The 19,251-nt window shown below is 36.5% G+C and overlaps 1 protein-coding gene across 4 annotated transcripts; it reads right to left on the bottom strand.

Moving 5' to 3' along the window:
* Positions 1-210: 210 nt before the first annotated feature.
* On the bottom strand, positions 211-18,994 carry LOC134538554 (histone-lysine N-methyltransferase SETDB1-B). 4 transcript variants are annotated; one of them, XM_063379975.1, is made up of 2 exons: positions 18,968-18,994; positions 211-5,312 (listed from the first exon to the last, which is right to left on the bottom strand). In XM_063379975.1, exon 2 carries the CDS (start codon positions 5,305-5,307, stop codon positions 1,816-1,818), a length of 3,492 nt encoding a protein of 1,163 aa, XP_063236045.1. In that variant the 5' UTR covers positions 5,308-5,312; positions 18,968-18,994; the 3' UTR covers positions 211-1,815. The 4 variants fall into 4 exon arrangements, with proteins under 4 accessions (XP_063236045.1, XP_063236043.1, XP_063236044.1 ...); XM_063379973.1 differs by lacking the exon at positions 18,968-18,994 and adding an exon at positions 18,618-18,956; XM_063379974.1 differs by lacking the exon at positions 18,968-18,994 and adding an exon at positions 18,816-18,956.
* Positions 18,995-19,251: the final 257 nt, after the last annotated feature.

Below are 19,251 nucleotides of genomic sequence, written 5' to 3'. Positions count from 1 at the left end.
GAGGAGAAAAGTATCGCCTACTGCAGCTCATCATTTGGAATAGAAGGGAGAAGAGAACAAGGTAGAAGATGGATTTCCTGGCTGGAAAATTGAAGGAGTTTGTTTGAATGTACCACCACTGAATTTATCATGGCTGCGAGATCTAAAGCCCAGATATCAATGATAGTTGACGATCTTAGAGGAGCTGGCACATGAAGAAGAAGAATCGAAGACAACATTAAAATTTTTATTAGCTTAATTTTATTTTTATAGTACAAGGTTTCTGTGTCATTGGTTTTAATTTTACAAATATTATTTATTAATAGACATTTCCTTACATAATGTACATACTCAACATTAAAGTCAAAACGTTTTCTTAATATTTGTGGTATGAAAAATATATAAATAGGATTTACCCTCCTACACAACACATATTTTTTAAAAAAAAAAAAAACATTTTTGAGAGGACTATGATCAATAAAATATAAATTTTGTCATGACTAATATGAAAATATTTTCATAAATGGCATTCACCCTAACCTAAAGTAACAAATCTTTAATTCCTGATTCTTACCATCAAATGAATGCCATTAAAAATATTGTACCACAAATGCCTTCGCTAATGCAACATTGCAGTAATTTAAGGACAAATAACAAAAAAACACTTATACAGTAGATTCCCAATTGCCCGGGATAATGACTGGCAAGGGGTCCAGGGATAACCGAAAAACATGGTTAAAACGATGCCAAAAAAACTTATTAAAATTTTTTCATCCCAACCATCTAAACCACTCTGTAACACCCACCCCTCGAAGAAACACCCAATTTCATAACAGTAAGACAGAGTGCTAATCAAAACAGCAGTAGTTAAATACGTTTTTTCCATAAGAGAACACATATTTTGATCAAAATATTTGTTTTCCAATCAGGTTAAGTGAGCTTTGCTGTCTGCCATTTTAATTTCAGTACTTAGGTATGTCTAAAAGACATTTTAAGAACATTTAAATACATGTTGAATAACAATTTAAGATTAAACAACCACGTTTTAACGTACCACATTGTTTAAATAATAGGGCTTGGGCATAACATTCCTATGTAGGTGCTACCAGCACTTCTGAGTTACAAAACTATGGGAGATATATTTCAGTTATAATAATTTTAAAAAAGCATAAACTGAACATTTTATATTGTTAGAAAGATTATTTAACCTGTTAATGTAATTCCGACTCTGTTTAATACACCAGTTTCTGCCATTGCCACTAGCGCATCCTAGTAAACGTGAGGTAAACTAGCCCTGAAAGCTTCTAGTTTTTCTCTCCAGAGATGCTGCTGACACACCTGACGTGTGGGTATACGGAACATATACATTGGCTGAACGCTTTGGCATTGGTGGAAATAAATATGCAATGAAGGAAGTGAATAAATAGCTATTAAGGAAAGAGCAAAATATTGTTGGTTGATTCATTACATTTTTAATTTGTTGTATTACTAATTCATCACATCATTTTTAACGCTACACAAGTGCCATTGTCATTCTGCGTGCACTGAAATAAAAACTCAAAAATTATTTTTGTTTATGGTAGTGAAATATGGCATGGTTAACCCGCAAACCAGATATCCCGCACATGGATAGTTGGGAGTCTAACAAAAATAAAAAGTTATTTATAACATACTCTATTGAAAGAATGTCACAATACAAGTTACCTTGAAAACCCAAAGTATTAAACTGAGGATTGAAGTATGTAGCACAGTCAAATATAAATTAAAGTAACAACAAAGCAAATTACAATTTCAAATTGAAATGACATACACAAGCCTTGGACAAGTATGTACAACTTACAGAAGTCGCCCACGACAATCTTTTGAACCACACAAGCATGTCAGTTCTTTACCTGGAACACTTCCAATGTCATAGTTGTAGTCCCACGTTAGCTCCGAGCCTGCACGGATGTGATTTATGGCAAAAAACGCCACCCACGGAAACCGAAGATCGTGTGTGTCCACAAACACGTTTTGAACAAAAACATTAGGGCTGCACGAATGGTTAATGTACCGTCCTATGTTCCCAGTGATCTTGGCATCCATCACGTAGCAGAAACTGTCTGGAAAATAAAAGTCTCTCACCGAGCGATGCCTCGACCTGAGCTCGCTGCTACCGGTGGTGTCACCAGTCACTGCAAATTTAGATGGTTCACGTTGCTGCAATGTACTCTCATCCTCATCATCGCTGATAACCACTACCAGGTACTCGCTCGTAGGACCTTCACCACCTCTACTGTCGGAGTCATCGGACATTTCCCTGTCGGTGCGCTTTCTCAAACGAGTTTTTATTGAACTACGTCCACTAGAAGGTGAAGGTCTCCGCGTTGCGAGTCTCAGTTCTCTGTTGGTGTCCCGGCCCTCTCTTTGATGCATCGACTCATCCTCTCCAACGTTCACTTCGCCCGTTCTGGACCTTGCTGGAACCAGCATTTTACCAAAATCCTCATCTGAAGCACTCCCATCATCAACCACATCACTCTCGTAGCCAGCTTTGAAGCGTTCCACGACTTCGATGAAGTCCAACTCAGCCAAATACTCGTCACCACAGTTTATCCCACCTTCGTTAGCTGCTTGCTCGGTCAACAGCTGACCTGCGTAGATGCAAATGAAAGCTCCCTTGGGAATGTCATTTATGCAGCGTATGCCCCAGCCACGGTTTTCTGTCTTGAAAACTTGCAGCTTCTGTTGCAAGGGCAGCTGGACAACCCTATTGCTGCAAACGTCTGAGCACTTGCAACGAGAGTTGCACTCGTATATCCCGGTGGGAACGGTGTCCGGTAGGCGCTTCCACACGTAGCCGATCGCTTGATCCAGCATGGACTTATCGACCATTCCGCCCCCGCCTCGTGCGACGGCTGCAGCAGCATTCTTTGCGCCTTCGATGGTCAGTTGCCAGCACGCACACTTCTTGTGGTCGCTACAGTTGTCTTCGCAGTCGCAGCCGATGAGAAAGTTTTCACTTGTGTTCAAGAAGACGCCTTCAGCCGGTTCTCTTTTAGCAGTGTACCTGACGTAGTCTGGTAACGATAAATCATCAACGTAGTTTACGCATGGAATGGGTACATTTTCTACACCTACCGAAAGATCCACAACTTTGATGAAATCGCTAGGAACCTGGTACTCTGCATCTATATTAACCCAATGGTCAAAGTCAAACATATCGACACTAAGAGCAGACTTAACGTGTCTCAGATACAAAAGTAGCTCGTTGTAATTACGCAGTCGGCGTCCACATGGTGCTGTGTACATAACTATTTTGGAGTTCTTGGGGTATTTAATGATATGTCGTTCCCACCCCAAGTAAATTGGAATCTGAAGAGGATTGTTACCCTTCACAGACAACAAGTCATACACATCTGATAGGCACTCCTCTGAACACTGATGAGGCACAAATTTTTTTGGTTTTGTTAAAGGTTCAATATAGTTGCTTAAGACAACACCAGGGTCGTATCTGAAGACTCTAGGATAGGTAGCTTTTCCCAAACTTTGCTCTAGATTATTAGGCAATCTGATTGTGCTTTTCTTTGCAACGGCACGTATCGGCCCTGGAGCCTTATCCTCTTCACCATCCACGTGGTTGGTGTATTCAACATAAGGTAGATTTCTCTGCCTGAGAGACGTCATGCCTGATGTTCTGTGACGAATTGTTGCCTTATCACAGAGGGATGCTTTCTTCATTTCTACATAGAGAGGTCCAAGCCGAGTTGAACCACGATAGATCCACTCTGTTCTTTGATCTGCAAGAAAGTGCATTTTCGCAAGAGAACAATCAATTTCCACCACTTCTGCTAGCCACCACTTGCCATTCCACTCAGTTTTGACGAACTGCCCTTTCTGCAACCTGACCATCGGACGCTCCGGATACTGCTCTAAGTACTTTCGTACAAAGTCCCGAGAGTCTGGGTGCATATCATCCCAGACACATTCAGAACTTTCATACACAAGTAAAACTTTGTCGTGAGGCACATACTTGGCATAGCCATCATCAAAAAATACCAAGTAACGATAGTTGTTCGTCGGTTTGAGGGGCTCCGCAATAACCCCAGCGTAGTAACACTCTTTGATGTAGTCCTCCTCGACAAATACGGCAATCACGCGGGTACCGATGTTGAGTCGCACAGGAGAAGGCGTTGGGTAGGCCAACTGCTTCCCGGTTACAACTTTCACGTTAGTGCTCTTTGAAGTTTCAAATTTCACCTTGAACGTGTCCTGACCCAGGTCTGCACCATCCCCTTTGCTTCCTTTCAGCATCACATCTATCACTCTGGCCCGTAACCACACCCCGTAGAAGCTGAGCTTCATGACATACATCACGTCACCAACTTCCGGCCTTGGCCGAATCAGCGGGCCAAACGGTGGTAAATGTTCATCTCTCTTCTGAGTACCCGGTTCATGCTCAAGAGGCACGATGTCTGCAATCTCCAAGTCAGCCCGGTTCACTTTGGGAGACACTGTGGAGCGAACCTGTCTGACTTTTTTCATTGCTACCCCCTGAGGGTATTTTTTCTGTAAAATAGCTTCACTGGAAGACTTGAGATGTTTACGTAAAGCTGGAAAAGAAAGATTCGAGGGACCTACCGTAGCTGTGGGCACAGGTGTTGGAGAAGAATCCAGTACACTAAAAATTCCAATAGGATCGTGCTCTTCTTGAACATCCATTATCTCTAACGGAGGGAGCTCCCGGTATTGTGGAATATAGCCTTCGTACAACAACTTCCGTACCTGATTTATCGTTTCCTGTATCTTCCTTTGGTCTCTAGCAACTTTACTGACCTTTGCCTTGCAAACTTCCACTTTATCTGCGAGGATTCTTTTACCCTCTGAGATTTGGTAATCCATATTGTACTCCTCATAAACTTCTCGAACCACCGTGTTCATGTTGATATTAGCATGATGCATAAGTTCGGGTGACATCAATGCCTCGTCAGATGGTTCTGTGTCTTCCTCTTCGGAATCACTGAGGACTATTTTATTTTGATTTGGTGGGACAGGAAGCGTAAGTAACGGTATGCGGTCAACCACAGTAGCGACCATCTCTTCTTGGTGTTTCAGAACAGTTTGCAAGCACTTTGCGCAGATCTTCCTTTGTTTTCCATCAACATCCTCAATATTATAATATGACAGTGCAAAACTTAATGCCACAGACAAATTTTTTCCAGAAGTACAGTCGTAGTTGCAACAAAGCTGTTTCCGCCCTCCACTTGAGCTGCTATCCATTGCTTCCTCATCGGAATCAAGGATGATTTCCACAGGTGTATTGCTCCCATGTTTTGAATCCACTTCCATATTTCCTAGAGAGGAAAAAAAAATTAATTTACAGTACTGACCCATCATAAAATTTTTTCTTAACATTTTTGTGAACATAGTTTCAAAATGATTTGATAAGTACATACACAGTGTCATGAAAATGTAAGTTGGTTGTAGTGTATAAAATCATTACAATACTAAAATGAGAGATTAACTTCAATCAATGATGATTTGAAGGCAATGACATCTTTTCTGGGGCCGGGAACAATTAATTTATAACACTGACCTATCATTATTTTTTTTCTTAACTTAACATTTTTATAAATTTTCAAAATGATATTGATAAGTAAGTACATAGTGTCATAGAAATGTGAGTAGGTTGTAGTATATAAAATCATTACAATACTAAAAGGAGAGATTAACTAAAATGATGATTTTCATGGCAGGGAACCATAATTTAGTGTACTAAGTACACAGTAATTATGTGCAAACACTATGCTCGGTAAAAAACAGTTTTAGTTTGGCTAAATGAAGAAAAAAATGAAAACACCAGTACCACCTTAAAACTAAATACTGAATGTATGGAGTTTATCCTAAATATTATTTTAGAATGAACCAATGCAGCCAAAAAAGGCTATTTACTTTTACCAGTGATGTAAAGTAAAATGGTACATCGTAGGGTGCGGTTACACGGGACTCTGAACTACTTCAAGTAAATATGTTCAATTTTTGTGTGGGGTTACACACAGTCTGAACATGTTTCATTCGAGGTAATTTCTCATCCAACCTTAAAAGGTCGGCAAAGTAGTTCAGAATGACATCTCTTCTACATATGTCTCTGATTGGCTGTTGAGTGTATAAACAGTCCTTCGCAAAAAATACAAGATAGAGGGAGAATTTTCCTGGCACAAGTTCGTGTAATATTTTACAGACTGCAACAAAAAAGATTAACAAGTAAATATTTTATTGTTTTAAAATTGATGCTGACTGTAATTCTCTAACTGAGGTACACTTGTTCAAATAAATAGGACCCACAGCAAATTCATTCAATGACATTAGACAATTGGTCTTGGAGTTGAACATACTGTATATACCAACTGCCTGGTAACCATACACTTTCACGTTTGTAAACATGTTTATTTAACCTGTTCACCTGAAGTTGTTCGGCGTTTCGTGCAACCGCGCCATTACAGAAATAAAGAAGAACCTTAATCAATCTGAAAAAAGTACCTAGTCTAGGGCACTTACAGTTGTAATCATCATTAGATCAAATATGATAAGAGTCTGAAACTACATACTTCCATAGCTTGCTTAATTTTATTTATTCAATACCAATATTTATTTATTGTGTCTGCAAGTTTAAATTGCCAGCAAGAAATAATATGGTAAACTACAACTCACAAAAGCATGTAATTAATGCAAAGAAAGAAATAATTGACTAATGGCCAGTTACAAAATTTAAGTTCAGACGTGATCTTGTTTCATAAACTGGTTTGATCATGGTTTGACCACATTTTCTATTGCATCACTGTGTTTGGAGGGCACTGAGTAAAGAAAGTCGAGAACTTCAAGATGAACCAAAGGGGCTCGCAGTTCAAAGCAATGATCTCAGATTGACATAGTGCGAGCAGACACGTCCAGAATGTGTACAGCCTATAGTCAATTGGACGGCTTTTATATAAATGGAACCAAGCGCCATTCAGTCACAACTGAGAAAAGACTGTTCAAAGTATTGATATGTCAAAAAAATAATGAAACATCTACATAAAAAAATCACTGTAGAATATTTTAACATGTATAATAAGGTGCTTTATTATTATGCATAACATTGTGAATTCTCTTCCTATCATAGTTTAATCAGTAAAAATGGCTGTTGGTTCTCTTTGAATAAAATAAATTAGAGTTTCTTTAAAAAGAACCAAGTATAATGGAACATGAATGCCATGGTTACGATTCATCTTCCATTGTGAAGTCTGCGTTATTCCCAAAGCCTTCTATGTCATCTTCAACCTCTGTACTCGACTGAAATTTCTGATAAAAATGCCAGACTCCTTGAGGTATAAGATGACGAATAGATTTAATATCCTTTAGCTTTTCCTTACTTTCCTTAAGGCCACAGGGAAATTAATTTAGATGATTGAAATCCATCTGAGGGTCTCCCTCGTCGCTTGTTTTTGTTAATGTTAACACCAATGAAAGTTTCTTGAGAATGGCTGGTCTTCATCTGAAGAACTTGTGGTTTACATCTCTCCAATTTAATTTGACGAACTGTGAGCCAGTTAATTTTATTTCCTTCTGTGTCAATCTTCCTGTTGGTGATCTCTTTCTCTAATTCACTGGTCCCTTTAAAGTCGTCATTCTGCATTTGTGTCACAACAAATTTTCTCTTTTTACGACATCCTTCCATTACCTTTATGTAGTCCTCCAAAGTATATAGTCGCTGTTGTTGTTTTAGGGCAGATTCCATATCGCCAAAATCAGAATCATTCGGGAGGTAAGTGTGACCTGAAACTAAATATATAAGTGTCACAGATTTCAGTGAGTTTAGATCACCAAACAATGTGTTCATCATTAGTTCCATTTTGATATTCCTATCCTGGCCCCCACACGAGTCAGACCACAAAATGATGTCTGTGACATTCCTTCCGACATGAGTAACAATATGCTTTCGCAAGTTGGAACCCACTTCTTGGGCACCTCTTCCGGCAGTGCCTTCTACCCAAACATAAAAGAAACTTTTGGATTCTTTCCCAGAGTCTATCCCAGTATTATAAACCCATATTTGCCTCTTGTAATAAATTATATTTGTTGGGATTCTAGGCAGAGGCAATGTTTTCTCCATGTCATAACATAACGTTTCCACATTTTCACATTCCTTTGCAGTCTTAAGATCACGATTCATTGCATCTCTTGCTTCTTCAGCTTCTGACTGATGCACATTTAACTCATTCATAATTGTTTCCTTTTTAATGTTGTGGAAGTTTTGCATTACTGCATGAAATCTGTCACATGCATTGCATGTATCTTTTTTGAGCTTTTTCCATTTGATATTAAAATCTCTGTGAAGTATCATTCTGAAGCAACTAAAACTTACTGCTCCATTTCCTTCATTTTCCTCTTTGTATAATTCGTACATTTTTAATTCTGTAAGTTCTGTAGATAGGTATTCTGTATCACCACTCACTTGCTGACAGTAAATTGATTTATACCTAGGAAACTTGTGATCCTTAATTTTTTGAACTGGAGAAATTCGAGGCACACCTTTTCTTTGAGTTCCTCTCTTGTCAGTTACACAATCGGAGCGAATTTTGTTCAGTGATGTGTTGACTCGTTTTGTTGATACTCCCAAGGTATGAGTAAACATTTCTCTGCAGACATTCACTTTATCCAGTTTGTATTTCCTAGTGTATTGTCATTTGTTAGATTATGACCTCTAGGCCTTTCCATGTGAAAGTGAGCCTTACCATGAAAATTTCAAAAATATTTGTATGCCTTCTTAGACTTGTTTTCAATGAAAATAATAATTAAATTGTATGAATATGACAAACTACAGTTGATTTAATATAATTGGCAATAATTATTGTGTTACAAAGTTTACATATGTATTGGCATGAAAAGGTAGTAAATATAACATTGTTTTGTCGGCAGGATTTACTATCCATCCATGTTGTCTTGCCCTTTTCTACAGGCATTTAAAAATGATCTAGAGTTTTGGCTTTTATATGCAGCAACAATATCCAGTACAAGGTAATCCAATTTCATTTTATAAGTATTTGTATTATTATGTGTGTCAGTGTCACACCCGTAACATAAAACAAACAAATTTTTAGTCACAGATCAAAGTAAATAAAAAATTGTTAAATATCCATTCTAAAAGTAAGGTTAAGTATATTGTCAAATCAAGTCTTTCAAGTTGGTGTACTAGAAAGTTATGCAATTTATTTTTACCAATGGCCAAAAATGTGTCACACCCGTAACACTTATTGTAGCCGGCCCTAGAGTTAATATAGGCTGTCATAACCTTACAAAATTATGTTCATGTGAGTTGAAAGCACTCATTACATAATTAGTTTACATATATAACAAAGAAATAAGAAAATTGCATTAAATATTAAATTTTTTAATGCACATTTATACAAACATGTATATAATTTTTCTAATACAGAGGAAAGGAAGTAATGTTAAATATTTTCATGAATTATCACACACAATGATCAGAATATTATAATGCCAATAATGTGTTTGCAGGTTTGATATTTTAAAATAATCCTATGTATTAAATTCAGAGATGAAATCACAATTGTCTTACCCGTACATAGATGCATTGTTATTGTAAATGTTTTGTGTGCATCAGAACTATGATTTTCCCAATGTTATCCAACATATATGATGTGAATTAATTAAAACTCTGGAGATATAGCCGTTAATATAATTAGTTAATATACTGTTTATAGAATTTAGCATATATGATGAGTAGGCCTACCAAATATTGAGAGGACATTGAAATGGAATACATTTTTTTTCAGATAACATGGAACAAATCAAAAGTGCAACGAGGGTTCGCACGTGGAGACAGAAACTTCGAGAAGATCCAGAAAAATTACATGCACATTTGTTAAGAGAACGGGAAAGAGATAAGATTAGAAGGGAAAAACAAAAGGAAACAACATCTGTGAGTAAAAGGAAGTTAAAATTGAAAAGACTCAAAGATGCAGAAAGGCAACGAAGGTGTAGACAAACGAGAAAAGAGAAACAAAAACATGATGATGTGCAACAAAGCTAGGATCCTATAAATGCCCCCAATCTTTGGGCAAAGCAGTTAATAGAGTGAAGAAACACTTACCAACAAGTCCAAGAAAAATTACGGCAGTTGTAAGGAAACTTGCTTGTGACACTATTTCTGAGTTTCCAAAACAGGTTAGAAGTCCTAGGACTGAAACCAACTCAAAACCCAGGAATGCAGTCAGCAAGGAACTTGAGAAAAAAGTTTATCAGTTCTTTGAAAGGGATGATATTAGTGGTCAAGCACCTGGAAAGCGAGATGTCAAGACAATAAAAGATCCAGTAACAGAAAAATGGGAAACAAAGCAAAAGAAACACATGATAATGAGCATAGCAAAAGCCTTTGACATTTTCAAGTCTGAGTATACTGATGTAAAACTAGGTAGATCAAAATTTTTTGATCTAAGACCACAACATGTGCTACCATCATCAAACCTACCTCACAATGTTTGTGTATGTCGCCATCATGCCAATTTTGGATTCCTTCTGGAGTCGTTGAACAAAGAAGTTGAAAACATTCCTATGAAATGTAAAGATCTGTTACAACTTACATGCTGCAACTTGTCAAATGAATCATGTATGACTGGCATGTGCCATAAGTGTGAATGCAAGATTCAAGATATTTTACCTTTGGAATGTAACCTGGAGAAACAGATTCATTGGAAACAATGGAAAAACATTGATGGCCGACCAAAAATAGTGGATATGGAGGGTAGTATTGAAGACGCAGTAAATGAGCTTGAAATGCAAATGCCTGGTTTCAAAGCTCATTATTTTGTTTACAGAGTTCAGGCAACTGCATTCAAAAATAAACGTGCTAGTATTTCAGATGAAGAAGCTGTGCTGCAAATAGATTTTGCCTAAAACTATGCTGCAATGTATCAGGATGAGATACAAAGCGCTCATTGGAGTCATGAACAAACTACAATCTTCACTTGCTGTGCATGGTTTAACAATGGTGTCACAAGGTCTTTTGCAGTTATAAGTGATGACTTATCACACAGTAAAGTAGCAGTGTGGACAATGCTAAAACACATAATCCAAGCTTTGAAGAAAGAATTCCACAAAATAAGCAAGATATTGGTGTTTTCTGATGGGTGTGCAGCCCAATTCAAGAATAAATACACGTTGTCAAATCTGTGCTTTTGGGAAGACGATTTTGGTGTGCAGGGCGAATGATACTTTTTCGCAACATCACATGGCAAGGGGCCAGTTGATGGGCTAGGTTGAATGTTGAAACATAAGGTATGGAGTGAAGTTAAGTCACGGAGAGCAACTGTGAACTCTGCTAAACAATTCTTTGAATGTGCTTCAAGGGTTGTAAAAGGTGTACATATATTGTATGTATGACATGACATAATTTCACACGCAGAAGAGATGCTAAACGCTAGGTGGAGCAAAGTCAATGCTATTCCTTGTCTTTAGTCAAAACACTTTATTGCTGTTTCAAACAAATGGCATTTACTCATTGCTCATACAGCAGTGTCAGAGATTCAGAAATGCTGTGTGTTTGGATCAACAAAATCTCTTTGCTTTGAAGATGTCTACAGTGATGATTCTACTGACTCTTAAAGTACAGATGATGGAGTTAAATGTGCAGAAGGCAGAATTTCAACACCTGTAAACACAGAAAATTTGAAACCGGGAACATATGTTTTAGTGCAGTTTGCAAAACAGGGGAAAAACATTCCTATTAATCATCAGTATGTGGGTATCTGTCAAAGTAATGTTGATGAACAAAGTGAGGTAAAAGTAATGTTTTTTAAAGAAATGTGCTGGGGAAAACACTTTCAGAATGAATGAAGAAGACACCACATATGTGTCTGTGCAGCAAATTATAGGCATTCTTCTAGATCCTTGCTTAAAAGCAGTGGGGAACAGAATTGTTTACATTTTCCCACCAGCAACGGCCATTAGTGTGCAAGCATAGTTTATATATATCTGTCAAAAATGTATGTGAAATGTGTGTTTGTATATGTTTATCCTACACAAATGATAGGCTAACTCATAATATTAGAAAGTTTAATGCTTGCAGTGTCATGTAGAATGTAGGATTGCCAGAGCAGATGTTTATAAATATGTATTTTATACTTAAAATTGTAAAAATTTAATGTCTTCATTTTGAAGAAAATCACCAGTTGTTAAACTCAGATACATACATGACTGTCTTATTAAATTAAAGCATAGTTGCCCTGTATATTTTTACAATAAAGATATGTATTTTTGTGAATTTTTTGTGGACTAGGTCACACCCGTAACAAACAGCGTCACACCCGTAACTAAGTTAGAAAATTTGTTTTTCAGTAACTGTGCTTCCTACCATTATATTTGTTGGGTCTGTGTAAAAGATTTCAAGTAAAGTACTTGCAATCAGAATTGTTTTTTGTTTACCTGGCACTAGTTCACAGAGATTTTATAGACAATTGCTTGCCACGTATAACATGTCCAAAATTTGTCACACCCGTAACACTTATTAACAACAGCATAACCAAAAGAAATATTTTAATTTTGTTAATGGAACAAAATAGAAGATTTTTGGAAGAACTATATCCTTGTGTTTTAAAAAGAGGTACATTAAATTTTGTAAATAAAACTAATATGAAGTTCTTAGATAATCATGCAAATGTCACACTCGTGCGTATGGAAATGCCCCTCTTTCTTTTAACATTTACCTTTTGAATATGTGCAGTAATGAAAGTAGTCTGGCAATCATAAGATCCTAAATCCCAAAATTTCTCAAACATTTTTTTTCTGGAATCAATATTAACATTTCTTTGCATCATTTAGGGCAGTTTCAATTAAAATCATTGAATTTTTTGCGACTACAGTAAGTACCTTTAACTACGAAATGAGGTTTGTTGCTGTCTTTCAGTTTTTTCCGTGTCTGACATGTTTGACTTACATGCTTTCGTTTTCTCCCCTTTTTACGTCTACCTCCTTTCTTATTTTGAGTCGTTTGTCCATCTAACTTTTCAGGTACATTACTATTATCTTCATTGTCTTCCTCTATGTCTTTGGTCTCTCTATATTCACCTTCATTGCCTGAATCTAAATGTGGAGTGTAGTCTGGATCTTGAACACTATCATCCCAGTCTTCATCATCATTTGTATGATCCTTTTGACAATATACATCATGATCTTGTTAAAAAAAAAACACACACACAATAACAAATCTAATATTAACTTATAGAATTTTGTACCCTCAAGAATTTCAAATTCTACATTGAATTAAAAACAAATTGAATCCAACAGCTGTTTGATTTAACAATATTATTACTGTACAATCACCATAATATCACTTGGTTCTTTTTAACTCAAGAAAGAAAATACACATTAAATTTTCTTTAAACAGAACCAACCGCCAAATGTCACTTGGTTCAGTTTAAATAAAAGTAGAAAACCTCTATGCAAAATGGTTGTTGGTTCAAGTGCTCACAGAAAGGAGCACAGCCTAGATATCACTTGGGTCTATTTTTTTAAAGAATTTAGTGTGTTTCATGCATTCAGTTAAGGGTATATCTCAAAAATGTAAAAAATGGCGCTTGGTTCTTTTTATATAAAAGCCGTCCAATTATTATTTAACCAGAAACCTGACATACGTAATAATTAGAGAATTCAGATCATACAGTATAACACAAGTATGAAAAATTATGCTTTTTGAATATTACAACCAGTTCTCAAATGGCACAGCATATTTTAAGTTTTTGAAATCCCCATCATTTTAGTTAAGAGAAATATTTTATTTTGGCAGAATAATTTTCCATATTAAATGGAGGCTTTTTTTTTATCCAAACCTATTCATATTTCAGACTGATTCAGTTTGCAATAGCTTTTTAATACTGATGTATGTTTTTTGGGCATTAAAAATCCTCATTCAGCCGCTATCTTGTGGAAAAATCATAAATTTGCTTTCCACGTCACATTCGATTTCAATGACTTCAAATAGTTCCAGCCCACCAATAGAAATGCACCGAACTTTCTCCGTCACTGTAGTACCGCAGATTGCAAGTGTATGCACTGTGGTTCCAGCATGTGTTGGTGGTATGTTTTGAGGATCGATCTTTAGATCATTCTAGAGCTAAGATTTTTTGATTGTAGATCAAAGAATGGTACAACTGGCCATAAGACAGTCAGAAATCATGGCTGTTCTGGCTAACTCGATAAGTGTGATCCTCGCAATGGCCCAGGTTGGCTGAGCCGTGGTGGCACGGACGTTACCAGACCCGTTTCAAGTCGCGGCAAGAACTCAACTTCACCTCCCTTCCTTTTCAAATCAAACAAACCAAAACCTTTCCAGACAACACCTCATATCATCCACGCCACATATTAGTTCCACTACACTATTTCCAATATATTTGTGATTCAACTTAGATGGTAAATAAATAGATTTATTTACAGTCATTTCATTTTTAACACTATCACAAGTTGGATGGTGCGCGAAAACTACCAGTTTTTAAATATTTTACGATATGTGTGTATGAATCTTTCAATACAAATAATTGAGTTCATCTGCCCTCTAACAATTTTTTTTTTTGTGTTTAAACGCTACAATATTCAAATAAATATCTATACTCTGCCAGTGCCCCCCAGGGTACAAGCCTTTTCTGCTCCCCGCTAGTTATGTCCCTGTGAGGGTGTAGAGTGATCTTGTTCCACTCCTCCCCCCCCCCCCCCCCCCCAAAAAAAAAAACTGTGTTAGATTTCTAGTGGGATAAAACCTGAATTTTTTTCAAGTCTGCAACACAGTGGATGCTGCCATGAGCCGATGCATTTTCTAGGGTGTCCCTGTTTCTTCCCCATCCAGTCATTTCGTCACTTTTATTGTCACACTGCTTCACCCCTATTCTTCGTTTATAACCGTGTCATCGAAGAGACATCAAATGACCATTCTTTCATTTATTTTTTGTTCGCTATATGTATGATATATTTGGAGCTAGTTTCATTACTTTTCCTTGGACGGGCAGAAGATGCAGTGTTTAATGTTTATTATCCAAGATCATGCTGACATTATCAGTTTTGCTACATTGTTGTATATATTCTCAAAAATAAATACCTACAACTCCCAATACATTTTTGAACATTGCATATGTTAGCTAAAAATAATCCAAGAAAACATATAGACAGCAAAAACATTTGTTTCCAATAATAACTTTATTTAGCACATCAAAAATTATTTACTTTTTATTTGTAGTACAAGCCACATTAACAGAATACTGACAATGACATAAAATGCTGATTCTCCAGCTTTCAGCTACTGTCGATAGATGACTAAGGAACTACTGGAGTGTGAGACAGATCATTCAACAGCTATGTGGGTGCGGGGGGAAGCCACATGGTGGTATTTTTACCGAAACATGGTAATGTTCGCAATATTTGACCTGAAGTTTTACGATATTTTATATTGACCTCGGACGAGCAGTTCATATTTCAACAAGACTAACAGTCACTGTTGAGCAATAAAAATTGAATTTAAACCTGTGAAATTGACTACCAAGCAACTTATTTTGTGTATTCAACAAATTTGATTTACAACAGGTCTCAGAACATCAGAAACAAACAGTGTTGGTAAAAGTACAGAAAACATGTACTTGGGGTCAATCATAATTATTTAAGGGCCAAAGTGTATAATATTCAGGATGATTTGAAGAGGGTTCAAAATAAACTGAACATGCGTGTTGGTGGACCCATTAAGAAAATACATATTGAGCAAAAAGGTCAGGGTCAAAATATTTTTGTTATAATTTTTTTAAACACATTTCTTAAGTTTTACCAAAATTAGACCTATAGCTTTTTTGTCGCATGTTTTAGATTTTATCTTTTTATTTGCGTTTGGTCCCTGATGCATTCTTTGTCAATGCAAGGCAGTGTTAGATGCAAAGAACAACTAAAGAATTAGTTCTGGACTTATAAAGTCGGAAAAATTGAAACAAATGTTCAAATAAGCAAAAACGTCAACATTACGTTCAAAATAAAAAACACTAATCCTGTTCAAGAAGTTAAAATGCTTTTAAAAACTTCCCAGGTTATGTTATTACTACGGTGTACTAAATTGGTACAAAACTCTTATCAGCTTGTGTAAAAAAAAGAGACGCAAGGGGGAAATCTGTTGGTTTTCTCCGGGTGGCAGCGTTCGCGGAGTGTCGCACACAGAAGAGGGTGCTCTCATTGGGTACGAGCTCCACCGTCACATTTTGCAGCTCAACACGGCCAGCATCACCGAACATCACCGTGCCTTTATGGTCCTTCAGGCCATCAGTGTGCAGCACTCGGTCTTCCTTTAGTGGGGTCGAGTGCTGTACATCGTTCAACGGCTGACGGACGGATGTGATGTGTTATTGAAATTCCGGCTGACCTCAAAAATTTAAATGATACAAAAAAATGGTTATGATGGGAGGTAATAATTGCTTAAAGTAATTGTTTCTGGTAGCAATACTGCTTGTAATTCATTACATGCCTACACTGAAAATTAATATATGCTATAATATTTAATTATGTACAATTTTAAAGAGTATTTTAATGTTTACATTTAATAGAGTGCTTAGTATATAACCTTTGGTGAAGTCATTGTTATCAAGCTGTTAACCACCCTAAGCTGCTGTTATGACTTTTCCAGGTTTCCTTCAGAAAAAAAAAAACTAATTATTTTGTCATGTTTATAATTAAATGGTTGCTAATTCAACCAAACAAGAAAACAAAAACTAAGTGTTCAGCTGTTTAACACCCAAATTACTGTAATGATTTTCCACCATTTGACAGTATGACTTTTATTTCATTTAGTACCTACTCAAATTATTTTAATGATTGATGCATATTGGATTTTTACAGTTAAAGAGTATTTGAAGTTATAATTATTTAGCTTATACTGTGTTTCATATTAAAAATCACAATGTAAGTGATACATACATCCCTGATCTTCCAAAGCTCCCTTACATATGAAATTTTCCTCTATCATTTTTAATGCTGCAATGTTTACATACAACATCGCTATTATGTATTTCAAAAACTAACTATTTTTTCTGGGTGCCAGAACTTCGAGACAGTCCACTGACCATAAAAAGGGGTTTAGAGACTGTTGATTCTGTGTCATTGTGGATCCCTACCTTCCCCACATTTACCGAGTATTCTTAACACATGATGTTTTTCTGTAATGCAGTATATTAGCTGATGATGTTGGTTCAAGGACTCAGGTGAAGTTAGATTCGAATCTCAGATTCGTTTTCCAGCGCGTACCATAATTATAGTACAGCACGATAAAACCGAACGAAAATGATCCACTGCTTCAGTGCAAGAAGGACATAAAGAAATGATATGGTAAAAGTGCATTTAACAAGAAAAATTATTTATAAACATCTGTTTCTGCCTCTTTTACAGCCCTCCGAATCTTTGATTAATTTCTTATTCATCACTTAAACAAATTTCATTTTAAAATTAATAAAATTTTTACCATTACAATATTTAAATTTAAGTACCGAAAACTGCTAAAATAGCACTATTTTACACCTTAAAATCCAAATTTTCCCGGGGGTGGACCCCCGGACCTCCCGCTTTACTACAGGGGGGTTGGGGGGCGGCATGCTTCTTAACCCCCCCCCCCCCATCCACAAATCCTGTCTACGAAACTGGTGCCATGGGGCCCTTGCTGTTTATAATGAAAGATGTCTGGGAAAGCATGATGAGTAGATTAAGATTGTTCGTAGGTGACTGTGATATACAACACCTTGGGAGGAGTGGTACATCTATAAGATGAAATTAGAGTGTTGGTCAAGGAATAATGAAATGGGGATAAATGTAAACAAAAATAGTTGGTTAGATTCACAAGAAATAGAAACATAGACAAGCAAGTATATTACTGGAATATTTTGCAGGAGATTCTGTAAGCAAAAGATGTGTTCAAGTATCTGGGATTAACACTACAGAGATACCTAGACTGGAAAAAAAAAAGCGGACGGTGAAGAAGGGAGTAGGGGTCTGGGGTTAACTGCTATGACACTAAAGGAGAGAAATAAAAGTCAATGAAAAGGCATCTTCCATGCTGGTGATAACCAGATATGGAATATGCTACAGGAATTTGGGACCCGTACCTAGCGATGGACATTTAAGAGTTATAAAGGTACAATGCAATGTAGTGAGATAAGTGACAAATATCGGAGGAGAAACAATGACGGAACAAGGAAGATGCATAGACCATCAGTGATGATGATGGAGCTTGTGTGGGAAACACTATTAAGGGAGGAGAAAGAAAGAATGGTGAAATAAGGTAATTAAAGGGAGGGGGATTTTGGAAAGCTGAGAGATAGGTAAAGGGCAGAGGGATCACATGTGGAAGATCCACATGTTAGAATGCAATGGATTAGACAAAATCATATTACTGCATACAAATATGAAATTTGGTAGTTAAAGGGCCATTAAATATTCTTAGAATATTTTTTGGAGGATAGTCATTACTTGTTATATTGTATGATATTCTTAATACACGTACAAAGTTTGTTTACTACTGCAAATGAACATAACATGTTGACACTTAAACATCTAGCAAGGAAGCTAAATGTAATATTGAATATAATTACTTATCACTGGTAACAAGCATAAACAAATTAGCATTAAATAACACAATATGTGAATATTGCAAGAACAGCACGCATCACAATGTTTACCAACACCATTTTAGATTTTAAAATACACATTTCAGCTAATTTACGATTAAATAACTCACAACATAACAAAGATTAAATATATTACTAGCGGAAACACGTGATACATTTAACCTGTACATAAATTACATCAGTCTATGTGAATAGGAAAATTTAAGAAAGTGCCATTTAGACACGTGAATAATTTGAATTCCCGCGGAAATATGGTCTAGCATGTACATCAGACACGATTGACCAATAACAGTAAAATAGCGGGATGAGATGACCTGGTATCTAATGACCTTGGTTGTGATCCATTCACTGATCATGGCCTCCTCAAAACATCTGGTGGCCATAAAACATAAAAGTCAAGTCGAAACGTATCGATTCGTTGCGTACGGGACAAATTGTATAATGAAAGCAACAATCGATTTTACAGAATTCTCTGGCCATACCACCAACAGAGGCTCGTGTTTATTACTTGCAAAGGTAAACAGTAATTCACCGTCGTGCTATTGAGGTTACTATGAATTGTTTCACTTATTTATTTTATTTATTTGGCACAAATATC

The sequence above is a fragment of the Bacillus rossius genome, chromosome 13 (assembly GCF_032445375.1).
Source record: "Bacillus rossius redtenbacheri isolate Brsri chromosome 13, Brsri_v3, whole genome shotgun sequence".
Lineage (NCBI taxonomy): Eukaryota > Metazoa > Arthropoda > Insecta > Phasmatodea > Bacillidae > Bacillus > Bacillus rossius.
Note: the sequence above shows the minus strand (reverse complement) of the source record. Positions and strands in the feature narration are given on the sequence as shown.

Excerpts from the sequence above, each read along its gene's own strand:
- LOC134538554 (XM_063379973.1), bottom strand. The coding sequence starts at position 18,651 with ATGCTAATTTGTTTATGCTTGTTACCAGTGATAA. Across the intron at positions 5,313-18,617 it reads ATGCTTGTTACCAGTGATAA|GAAATATGGAAGTGGATTCA; the intron begins GTAATTATATTC and ends TTTCCTCTCTAG.